At 47.1% G+C, this 9,471-nt stretch overlaps 1 protein-coding gene across 9 annotated transcripts in view; it reads left to right on the forward strand.

Moving 5' to 3' along the window:
• Positions 1 to 3,234, forward strand: part of SECISBP2 (SECIS binding protein 2) — a 31,992-nt gene extending 28,758 nt beyond the window's left edge. For all 9 annotated transcript variants that reach the window (XM_014530692.1, XM_014530694.1, XM_014530695.1 and 6 more), the window contains 3 exons: positions 1,381 to 1,535; positions 1,818 to 1,971; positions 2,397 to 3,234. In XM_014530692.1, the coding sequence (XP_014386178.1) occupies positions 1,381 to 1,535; positions 1,818 to 1,971; positions 2,397 to 2,500 (413 nt within the window). In that variant the 3' untranslated portion in view covers positions 2,501 to 3,234. The remainder of the gene's footprint in view (positions 1 to 1,380; positions 1,536 to 1,817; positions 1,972 to 2,396) is intronic.
• The last annotated feature ends 6,237 nt before the right edge of the window (positions 3,235 to 9,471 follow it).

The following is a 9,471-nucleotide window of genomic DNA, read 5'->3' on the forward strand; positions in this document are numbered from 1 at the left end:
ACCTGCCGTATTCACCAGACCTTGCTCCTTCAGATTACCACTTGTTCTGATCAATGGCACATGCACTTTCTGAGCAGCACTTCAAAATGTACGAAGAAGTGGAAAATTGGGTCTCTGAATGGTTTGCCTCAAAACAAGAAAAGTTCTATTGGTACGGTACCCACAGATTACCTGAAAGATGGGGAAATGTGTAGCTAGCGATGGACATTACAGTAGGTCCTCGGGTTACGTCGGAGATCCTTTCCTACGACGCGACGTAATGCAATTTTCGCCCTAAGTCGGAACCCACCTACATAAGCACCTGTGTCACTCACATGGAGCACATACACAGCAGCAATGAACTGAAACAGTAAAAGAAATTTAAAAGAAAGATAACAATTCCTGACCTTTACTTGTGGCAAATAAATAGGAAAAAACATAAAGCACATACGTCGAAATGACAGAACTTTTTTTATAAATAAATGGGAGATGGTGACGTAACCACGAAACGACGTATGTTGAGTCTGACGTAACCCAAGGACTGTCTGTACTTTGAATAAAGCACTTTTGATGTTTCTCTTGAAATTATCGTGTTTTCTTTGATCACAAAATCGCATTATTAACCAGTACACCTGGTGGAGTGGACATGTGTTATTTTGGATCACCCTGCCCAGAAGCAGAGATGTCTCGCTTAAAGTTTTCTGTGGTGTTTTTAGCCAGTGGAGGTTGCTCTGTGGGTCTGCCGATGCATCGGTTCCTGCCTGTGCTCACCTTTGGCTGCTGTCCGGGGTGGAGTCGTTTCTCCACTGTGGTGTGCAGCCCGCTGGCTGTGGTGTGCAGCCCGCACAGGCTCCGTGTGTAATGCTCTGGGTGGTGGTAACCCCTGCCAGGTTTCCGGCTTGGCAGGCACCCCTGCACGGAGCTCCTCACCTTCCTCTGAAGCTCGCACTGCCTCTCCCCGCGCGGCCTGTGCAGCGGCCCTGGCTAGTGCCTCACTGGCGCCAGGCCCATGTGTGCTCAGGTTGGAGGGGAGGTGACGTGGGATAGGTGCCCAGGGACCTCTCTGCTGCTGACTCCCCTCGGAGCGGGCCGTAGCCTCCCCTCTTGTGTGTTTGTGAGGACACAGCAGCTCCCACAGGGGAGGCAGGCAGAGCGGTGGCCCAGCCGTGCTGAGTGCTCAGTGATGTTTGCTAAGACTATGAGGTGTCACGCAGCTGTTGACTCAGCATAGACCCATCCATTCCACGAAGGAGTTGTCTTTGGAGAGTGATTTCTTCCCTGTGGCTGGCGAGTCAGAGGGAGCTGGCCGTGTTGCAGTGTGTAACAAAAGCCCTTGCGACCAGTGTCCCCACCAGCCCATGTGACGCCTCTCCTGTCATTCCCGTGCCCTCCCTCGGACAGGTGGATTGGACGACACCCTGCACACCATCATCGCTTACGCCTGTGAACAGAACATTCCCTTTGTGTTCGCTCTCAACCGCAAGGCTCTGGGGCGCAGTTTGAACAAAGCTGTTCCTGTCAGTGTGGTGGGCATCTTCAGCTACGATGGGGCCCAGGTGAGCGGGAGCAGGCTGCGCCTGGGGGGAGGCGGACACGGCGTGCTCCCAGACAGCCCAGCGGCCCCTCAGCCTCAGTGGCCTTTGTTTCCTTAAGAGCACGGACGGAAGTGTGATTCCAAGTTCCGCTCTGGGCTCACTGCTGCCACGCAGGTGCCTCAGGTGCCCTATTCTCTCGGGGTGGCACCCTCAGCGGGTGGCACCCTTCTCTGTGGAGGGTTTGCTGGAGACCCATTTTTTCTGTGGTCAGGGGCATCATCTGTGCCTTCACTTCTGTCCAAGGACCAGTTCCACAAGATGGTTGAGCTGACAATGGCGGCGCGGGAGGCGTACAAGACGATGCTGGAGACCACGCGTCAGGAGCCTGCACAGGGCCCCAGCGGCTCCGCAGAAGGCGGCCCCCCAGCTTCTCCCACGACAGAAGAGCCACACTACAGTGAGTGCTGGGGAGGGTCTGTGTCTGGGCCAAGTGTCCTTCGAGTCTTCCTGGACTTTGATTAAAAAGTCCCGGTGCTGGGCACTGGCTGAGGAAGGCCCGGTTAAGTGTGGCCATTGTCTGAGAGGTGTTCTCAGACCCGAATTTGCAAGGACTTGTCAATGAGTGTCTCAAACAGACCTCTGGTCAGACAGCCCCTGGACAAGGTGGCTGCAAGGATAGCTGTACCCTCGGCAGGAGGTGGTCAAGGTCAGCCAGCACCCAGGCTGATTGATGCTGCTCACTCGGGGCGGGGGTGCGTGGGAGATGGGGTTGAGCCCATGCTGGCCTGTGCAGGGGACAGAGCCACTGAGCAGCATGCTCTCTAGTGGAGACTTTCCCGACTGTCCCTGCTCTTCTTCAGCTGTGCCACTCTCTCCTTCCAGTTGAAATCTGGAGAAAACATCTGGAAGCGTACAGTCAGTGTGCCCTGGAGCTAGAAGAATCGCTAGAGGCTTCAACCTCTCAGATGATGAACTTGAATTTATAAGAAGGGTTCTTTTGTGTGTTTGTATTTGGGGTAAGGAGGGGAGGTTTGAACAACTTCGTGGCCCTCTTCTTAGCTTTTCACTGGCCTAATGTATTTGTAACGCTGTTTAATTGGGACGTTGGCAGCGTAGAGGGCATGGGAAGCAGCCTTTGTGGCACCAAGGCTGCAGGTCCCGTGGCGGGCATTGGGGCTTGCTGACGGAGCCTTTCTGGAAGCCCTCTGAGCACTGTGAATCCGGAAGACCCTGCGGAAGGTGCCGAGCCCTCTGCTGCTCCAGAGCGGATTGCTGAGCCAGGTCGTTCGTCTGTGGAAACGGGAGCAGTGTGGCTGCTGTCCTCCCAGTCACGGTGAGGGCCCGGCCCTGCCCCTGCGGGGAGCCAGCGTCAGAGCAGGAGGCAGGGAGGGTCCTTCTCGGGACGTGGCCTTTCAGCGGGAAGATCTGGGGAGACCTGCAGGGTTTGCTAAAATGAGCCTCAAGAAAAATCGGTTTTCTAACCTGTGACCTTTGACATGAATTATTTCTAATTTTAGTTGTTATTTTTCAGAGAAACAATGTATATTGAAATTCCTAAATTTCAGTTTTGATAATCTACAAATCTTTCTTTTGTAAATGAACATGTTCTGAATGTGGTTTCTGTCTCAGAGGCCAGGAGGCAAAAAGTTTACTTTCCTATTTTCCTGTAAGTAAGAGGGCTTATTTATTTTCAATAAAGAGTGATTATTTAATTTCCCTGGAGACTCTGGTCATTTGGTTTATCCTTGGTCTCTTATTAGTTCTTCCTTTGTCTTGACCTGTGCCTTTCAGCCTTGGAATAGAAGGTGGGGGCTGAGCAGGGAGAGGCTTGTTATGCCCAGACCTCCTGGCGCTGGAAGTAGCAGCTGCTGAGGTCTCAGACCCTCAGAGACCGGCGTCTCCAGACCCTGCCCCATCTCTGCTGGCGTGCTTGTCACAGAGGAAATGGCAGGATTGCGGTGTCACTGGTTTGTGCTTGTCAGGCAGGTAGTGTGTGGTGTTGGCTTTGAAAGTACTGTTGGTTGAACTCAGTCTTGCCAGGTACTGTATCTCTGAGAGGTAAGTGTGATGAGCAAACAGAAGTGCAGTAATGAGTCAGAAATGGCACAGCGTGTGGCCAGGGCTGGCAGTGGCACCGCGGGGTGTGTGGAGGAAGCCCTGCCTCTCTGGTCCTCTGTAACACGTTATTCCCACTGTGTGCCCTGCCTCTCCAGACACATTCTGAGCTGTTTACATGGGGACGTAGGCTCTGGTTGGCCAGCTCCTAACTGCAAGCCCCCAGGTCCTTTTCATGAGTCTCTCTCGGCTGCCACAAGGAGCAGCATCAGGAAGGTCTTTTCTGCTCTCCACATGGCGACACGTAGCAAGTCAACTGTACTAGGTTTGAAAACAGGAGATTATTTGAGAATAAAGGTTCCAAAATTATTTTGGGAGAAAATGAAATAGCCTTTCATCTGCACTAAGCAGCCTAGAATTGTGAAACTGCTGATAAATTAAAAAATAAGACTTCTGGTCAAGATGGCAGAGTAGGTAAACTCTGCGATTGCCTCCTCCCGTGATCAAAATTACAACTAAATTATAGAACTGTCATTACTAACAACCCCTTGAAGACTAGCTGAACGGAAGTCCTCTAACTGAGGCTGTAAGGAAGCACCACATCGAGACTGGTAGTGGGCATGGAGATGGGGACTGGGGAGTTCCCATCACACTGCCGATTAAGGAACAGGAGGGGTGCCTCTACTGCAGAGGTTCCCTCTGAGGAGCCAGGGCCCGCTCCCACACCAGCTACCCCCACCCAGAGCACCAGAGCCAGAAGAGAAGTCCCCATAATTTCTGGCTGTGAAAACCAGCAGGGCTTCTGTCCAAGAAAAAGCTGCTAGAGAAGGAGGTGCTGCTCTTAAAGTGCACACGCATAGACTCACTTGCTCACAAACACGTCCTCTAAGCACCGGTGCAGGGGCAGCAGCTTGAAAAGTGCCAGGGATGTATGGGGAGGAAGTAAATGGACATACTTCAGGACAGTGGCCGGAAGGGTGGGGATTGGGAGGTTAGAAGTACTGGCAGGTGCTATTCCTTTGTTGAGCTCTCCCACCCAGCTGGCCAGGTACGGGTGGACACCAAATCTGTGCGCTCCACTAACCTGGATCATACTGTTCACCCTTCACTGGTGATTCCCTGAGACCTTGTTCTCCCCAACTGCTTGCCTGGCCCAAGCCTTTTCCAGTGGCTACTCCACAAAAGCAGCTCACCCCGGCTTGTGCTGTAGACTTTCCCCCAAATCTGCAAACCTCACAGAGTGCTCTAGTCTTGTGTTGCAGATTTTCTCAAATGTCTACAAGCCCCACACACGTGGCAGATGCCCTACCGAGACTTGTGTGAGACTTGCCCAAAGGCCCACAAACCCTATTCGAGCAGCGGCCGACCTCAGCGTGCACTGTAGCTCCTGGCAAGGGGCCCCAAGCCCAGCACAAGTGGTGACCAATCTCAGCTTATACAGTAACTCCCAACAATTGACCTGAAACCTGGCATAAGTGGTGGCCAACCTGCCTGTAACATATCTCCAACTAAGCAACCAAAAGCCAAGCGGCAGCTGGCCTCATCTCACATCACAGTGCCCACCAAAGAATCTGAAGGTTGGCACAAGTGGCACCTGGCCTTGGTTCTTAGCATAGCTTCTCTCAAGCACCTCCAAGCCTAAAATAAGTGGGAGTCGATACAAATAACTGTTGCTTATACCAAGCAACCCCCCAAGTCTGGCTTAAGTGGTAGCTGACTTTGCCCTCCCAAGATCCAGACTGTACCAGAGCCCCATCCAACCAGTTCCACAACTGACATGCTGAAAGGCAGCTTTGGCTGGCATCAGAAGCTCCAACACAATGAATCCTCCATGGGGACAGCCCCTGCACAACAGCTGGTCCACTGTAGTCATAGCCAGCCTTCACAGCCAGTCTGCGTGAGGGTCAACCCTACCCACTGATGTGCCAGCAGCAGCAGTTAAGGCCCAACCACAACAGGAGGCCCAACACAACCTACATGAGACACCCCTCGAGCATCCAGCTCAGGTGACCAGGAAGACTGCCACTGAGCCCTACAGAATACATCCATACTACTCTCTCAAGACTGGGAGATGTAGCAGATCTACCTAATATAGAGAAACACAGGAAGTCAACCAAAAGAGTTCAAAACACTGGTTAAAAGAATGCTCCTTGCCCTATGGGAGAATAGATGAATTCTGAGAACCTCAACAAAGAGATAGAAAACATATAAAATGAGATAGAAAACAAAAAAGAACGACTCAGAACTGAAGAATATAATTACTGAAATGAAGAATATACAGTACACTAGATGAAGCAGAGGAAGACAAGGTAGCAGAACACATGCAATTGGACAGCAAAAAGAAAAACCATTTTTATTTACTTTTTAAAATACATTTTATTGATTTTTTTTACAGAGAGGAAGGGAGAGGGATAGAGAGTTAGAAACATCAATGAGAGAAAAACATCGATCAGCTGCCTCCTGCACAGTCCCTACTGGGGATGTGTCCACAACCAACGTACATGCCCTTGACCGGAATTGAACCTGGGACCCTTGAGTCTGCAGGCTGACACTCTTATCCACTGAGCCAAACTGGTTAGGGTGAAAAACAATCTTTAAAATGAGGATAGTTTAAGGGAACTCGGATAACATCAGGTGTAACAACATTCACATAATAGAGGTCCCAGAAGGAGAAGAGGGGAAAGTATTGAAATCCTATTTGAAGAAATAATGACTGAAAACTTATCTCACTTGACAAAGAAAACATACAAGTACAGGAAGTACACAGAGTCCCAAAGAAGATGAACCCAAAGAGGCCCATACTAAGACACATGATTAAAATGCCAGAAGTTAGAGAGAATCTTAAAAGCAGCAAGAGAAAAGCAACTAGTTATGGACAAGGGAGCTCCCATAAGACAATCAGCTGATTTTCCAACATAGAAATTGAAGGCCAAAAGGGAATGGCACAAAATATTCAAAGTGATGAAAGGTAAAACTTACAACCAAGATTGCTCTATCCAGTAAGGCTATCATTTAGAATAAAAGGAGAGATCAAGAGTTTCCCAGGCAAGAAAGAAACTATAGGCATTTATCACCACTAAATCAGTATTACAAGAATGTTAAAGGGACTTTAAGTAGAAAAGTAAAGATTAAAAAAAAAAAAAGAAAATATAGAAAGAAAAAATTTTCACCAACAAAGGCAAACAATAAAAGCAGTGGTAGCAGTGGTTAAAGACAAAAGTAGGAAGATCATGTGTACTTACAACAATAGATTAAAGGATACACATGAAAGATAAAAGAAAGTGACAAAAACATAAATGTGTGTTGGTGAGTAAAAACTAGTGATTTTAGAATGTGTTTAATCTTAAGAGAAAATCAACTTAAATAGACTGCTATAAGTATAGCTTGGTATATATACAGTACATGCTAACCAAAAATCTCTAAGAGACATAAAAGAAATAAAAAGAAAGGAATCTAAACATAACACTATAGAACAGTGGTTCTCAACCTGTGGGTCGCAACCCCTTTGGCGGTCGAATGACCCTTTCACAGGGGTTGCCTGAGACCATCCTGCATATCAGATATTTACATTATGATTCATAACAGTAGCAACATTACAGTTATGAAGTAGCAACGAAAATAATTTTATGGTTGGGTCATAACATGAGGAACTGTATTTAAAGGGCCAGAAGGTTGAAAACCACTGCGAAAGTCATCAACATAAAAGAGAAAATAGCAAGAGAATATAAAAGGAATAGAAGAAATATAAAAACAATTAGAAAACAAGTATGAAATGGCAATAACTGCATACTTATCAATAATTACTTTAAATATAAATGGATTAAGTGTTCCAATCAAAAGACAGGGTGATTGAATCAATCAAACACAAAACAAAAACCAAGACTTGAACAAATGCTGCCTAGAAGAGACCTACTCCAGATAGAAAGACACACAAACTGAAAATAAAGGATGAAAAAAGATATTTAATGCAAATGGAAACAAAAGCTGGAGTACCAATACTTATATCAGACAAAATAAACTTTCAAACAGAGGCTATAGTAATCAAAACAGCATGGTACTGGCATAAAAACAGACACATAGATTATTGGGCTAGAATAAGGATCCCAGAAATAAACCCATACCTATATGATCAATCTATGAAAAAGGAGGCAAGAATATAAAATGGGATAAAGACAGTCTTCAAAAATGGTGCTGGGTAAACTATGCAGTAAAATCCAAAAAATGAAATTCCACCCTTTCTTACATTTTATACACAAAAATAAACTCAATAGATTAGAGACTTAAATATAAGGACTGAAACCACAAAACTCCTAGAAGAAATAGACAATAAACTCTGACATTTGCCTTAGCAAAACTTTTTTTGGATATTTCTCCTAGGGCAAAGACAACAGAGCAAACATAAACAAATGGGACTACATCAAATTAAAAAGCTTTGCACAGCAAAGGAAACCATCAACAAAGCTAAAAGGCAACCTACTGAATGGGAGAAGATACTTACAAATGATATATCTGATAGAGGATTTATATCCAAAATATATGAAGAACTCATACAGCTCAACATTATAAAAATAATCTGATTTAAAAATGGGCAGAGAGGTTAAGGGAGGGAGGAAGGATGGGGGATATTTGCAGTACCCTCAACAATAAAAATAAAATGTATATTAAAAGCCAAAAATAAAAATGCGCAGAGGACCTGAGTAGATATTTCCCTAAAGAAAACATACAGATGGCCAATAGACACATGAAATGATGCTCAACATCACTAATCATCAGGGAAATGCAAATCAAAACCTAATGAGATATTACCTCACACCTGTCAGGATGGGTATTATCAATAAACCAACAAACAGCAAGTGTTGTTGAGGAGGTTAAGAAAAGGAACCCCTTGGGATTTGGGGGATTGTAAATTGGTGCAAAAACATAATGAGCACACTCTACCTATATAAAGCTACCCATATTGATTCAGTAGATGTTAAACCCAACTTGTTACTCTAACCTGATATTTTTCTCAGAACTAGAGCTTGCATGTTAAAAATTTTGTGTTTGGTATACTTTACAGTTCATTTTCTGTGTGAACCTAAGGAGCAGCCTGACCTTCAAGGCCGTTGCTATTGCTGACTGCCCAGACACAGATGGCCAACTCAAGGATGCTGACCATGAGAATCCATATTGGGAACAGCCAGGACTCTGCCTTCATGTCCACAGCCCCTCCCCCTGCTTCCCCTCTCCCTCCTTATAAACACCCCTGCCTGCACTGAAATCTTAAGATGGATTTTTGAGGATGGGGAAAAGTCTCCCATCTTCTTGAGATGTGGGCACTCAAATAAACCCCTTTCCTCTCCATTGTCACCTGCCTCGGGATTTGCTGGCTTTCTTTGCGGCAGGCAGCCGAACCTGGGTTCCTTCGGTTGCAGTGCAGCCACTATGGAGTGTCCTCCAAAAATTAAAAATAGAACTATCCTATGACCCAGCAATTCTACTTCTGGTTATTCAAAGAAAAAACAAACAAACCACTAATTAGAAAAGATATATGCACCCCTATGTTCATTTCAGCATTATTTACAACTAGAGGCCTGGTGCATGAAATTTGTGCATGGGTAGGGTCCCTAGGCCTGGCCGGCAGTCAGGGCTGATTTGTGGGGCGACTGGCAGGATGATTTGGGGGGCCCCTGATGGCACCTGCCCTGGCCAGCCTGGCACTTCCCACTTACCAGCCCCGCCCCCGCTGCTGCCGCTGGCCGCCTCCCTCTGCAGGGCGACCGGCAGGGCAATCGGGGGGCCCCTGCTGGCACCTGCCTTGGTTGGCCTGGGGTTTGTGGGCTGGGGGCAGCTCCTGTGTTGAGCATCTGCCCCCTGGTGGTCAGTGCGTGTCATAGCAACCGGTCATTCCGCCATTCGGTTG

The sequence above is a fragment of the Myotis brandtii genome, unplaced genomic scaffold (assembly GCF_000412655.1).
Source record: "Myotis brandtii unplaced genomic scaffold, ASM41265v1 scaffold760, whole genome shotgun sequence".
Lineage (NCBI taxonomy): Eukaryota > Metazoa > Chordata > Mammalia > Chiroptera > Vespertilionidae > Myotis > Myotis brandtii.